Source organism: Poecilia reticulata, unplaced genomic scaffold (genome assembly GCF_000633615.1).
Source record: "Poecilia reticulata strain Guanapo unplaced genomic scaffold, Guppy_female_1.0+MT scaffold_219, whole genome shotgun sequence".
Lineage (NCBI taxonomy): Eukaryota > Metazoa > Chordata > Actinopteri > Cyprinodontiformes > Poeciliidae > Poecilia > Poecilia reticulata.
The window spans coordinates 281,428-283,435 of record NW_007615023.1 but is presented as its reverse complement, the minus strand read 5'-3'; the positions used below and the strand labels follow the sequence as shown (position 1 = coordinate 283,435).

The following is a 2,008-nucleotide window of genomic DNA, read 5'->3' as shown; positions in this document are numbered from 1 at the left end:
GTAGCAGTTAGCAGCATTAGTAGCAGCTAGCAGCATTAGCAGCAGCGTTAGTAGCAGTTAGTAGCAGCTAGCAGCATTAGTAGCAGTTAGCAGCAGTCAGCAGCATTAGCATCATTAGCATAGACGTCATCCCCTGATGCCTTACTCTCAGTTCCAGAAAAACCAGCGGAGCTCTTCCAGCCTCTGTCCTACACACAGCGAGGCTCCGATGTGGAGATCCGCTGGGATCCGGTTCCTCTCACACAGCAGCCTGCTTGTATCCATGGATACGTCCTGCACTACTCTAGAGACGATGACAAACCCCTCAGCGTGACCACAGGTAACGCTCACCTGTGAGGCTTCAGGTTCGCTCTGAAACCCGAAGGCTGATTTAAAACCAGGTTTACAAATCAGAGTTCTTTTCATGTTCTGGTTCAGAAAACCCAGCGGACTCCAGCCTGACGGCCCGGAACCTGCCGAGCGGCTCCTACACCTTCACCGTGGCGGCGCGGGCGGCGGGCGGCGCGTATGGCGGCACCACCCTGCAGGTCCTCCTGAACGACCAGGGTGAGGAGCCTCCCTCAGACCAAAACGAGAGCGGCCATGACGGTTGCCATGGTTTCCGTTTGGCTGCCGTGGAGATCCTGCTCGGCAGAGAGATGCTGGAGTAGGGGACACGATGCTGACGCTGCATCCGGGCGCCAACAGATGACAGAATCTATGTATTCATATTTGAAATTCATCCATTTTGTTTGCCAAAGATCTTCTATTGTCCGTCATGATGCACCACTAGTCCTGGCAGTGAATCGTTTTTTTGTTCTCTGTTAGGAAGGAAACAGATTAAAATATTTCACTTCGAGGCTGAAGAACCAGAACTGAAATCGTTTCTAAATAAACCTGGGGAATTATTTATAAACATCGTGACGCATCAATAAGCAATAACAGGAAAGACTCGGGGGTCAAAGTTCAGGTGTCGTTTGAGCTTTTAGATGCTAATCTACTGTAGAAGAAGAAAAAAAAACAAATCCTCGTTGTCACGGCAACGCATCAAAACAAGTACCCGGCAGTTGTTCTGATGCGATGCTTGATGAGAGCATAGCATCAGAACCGGGAGGGAATAATTCTCCGTAAATCGGCAGAAAGTGTGGGGGAAACGGAGCGTCATGCTGCCCCTGCTGGCAGGTCGGAGGCGTTGCAGCAACATTTCAGGATCTGGCTCGTTGTTTGTTTGTTTGTTTGTTTTTCCTGGTTCTACCTGAATGTTTTCCTTCCGCAGACAGTTTGAGCAACATCTTCATCTCTATGGGCGCCGTCTTCGTCGTCCTCTTCCTCGTCGCTGTGCTGTGCTGCAGACACTGGGCCTGGTGAGCGACCGGACCGGACCGGACCGGAACAGAACCAGACGTGTCGTCTCTGACTCTGTTTTTCTGACCCAACAGCATCAAGGAGACGTTTTACCCCGAGGTCCCGAAGCCAAAGATGGCCGACTGGTTCGCCTCACCTGTAAGTTGAGACCGAAAGTTTTCATACCCTTAATCATCTCTTTGATTAGCGTCTCCATGTCCTGCAGGTGAAGAGCGCTGACGCTTTCCCTCAGTCGGGTTGCCATGGCGAGGAGAACACGGCCGTCCCAGAGCTGCTCCTCAAACCTGCAGCGCCGCTGAACAACAACAACACCACCGAGCAGGAGGACATGGCTCTGACGTCACAGGCCCCGCCCCCTTACCAGAACAACCCGGCCCCCACCGTGTTCCCCAACCTGACATACAGCCTGACGGTGGCGGGCCCGGAGCGGCCGAGCGGCTACCACCCCCAGATTCTGGCCGAGGTGTTCGGTCAGAACCGGGCGGCCCAGAAACCCATCATCTGTGTGTCCGAGTACATCATGGCGCCGCAGCAACGCCAATGAGCCGAAAACAAGATGGAGGGAAACATGACGGCAGAATCGGGGGAATTAAATCTTTAGAGACGTGACTCCAGCGATCTGATCCAAACGTGAACTTCAAAATAAAAGTCCTGCAGGTTGTCA

At 52.8% G+C, this 2,008-nt stretch overlaps 1 protein-coding gene across 3 annotated transcripts in view; it reads left to right on the top strand.

Moving 5' to 3' along the window:
• Window positions 1-2,008, top strand: part of LOC103460259 (leukemia inhibitory factor receptor-like) — a 25,557-nt gene extending 23,549 nt beyond the window's left edge. For 2 of the 3 annotated variants that reach the window (XM_008402366.1, XM_008402365.1), the window contains 5 exons: window positions 152-319; window positions 418-546; window positions 1,256-1,343; window positions 1,419-1,482; window positions 1,550-2,008. In XM_008402366.1, coding sequence (XP_008400588.1) covers window positions 152-319; window positions 418-546; window positions 1,256-1,343; window positions 1,419-1,482; window positions 1,550-1,888 — 788 coding nt within the window. In that variant the 3' untranslated portion in view covers window positions 1,889-2,008. Of the gene's footprint in view, window positions 1-151; window positions 320-417; window positions 547-1,255; window positions 1,346-1,418; window positions 1,483-1,549 lie in introns of those variants that run through there. The other variant, XM_008402368.1, reaches the window with a different exon arrangement.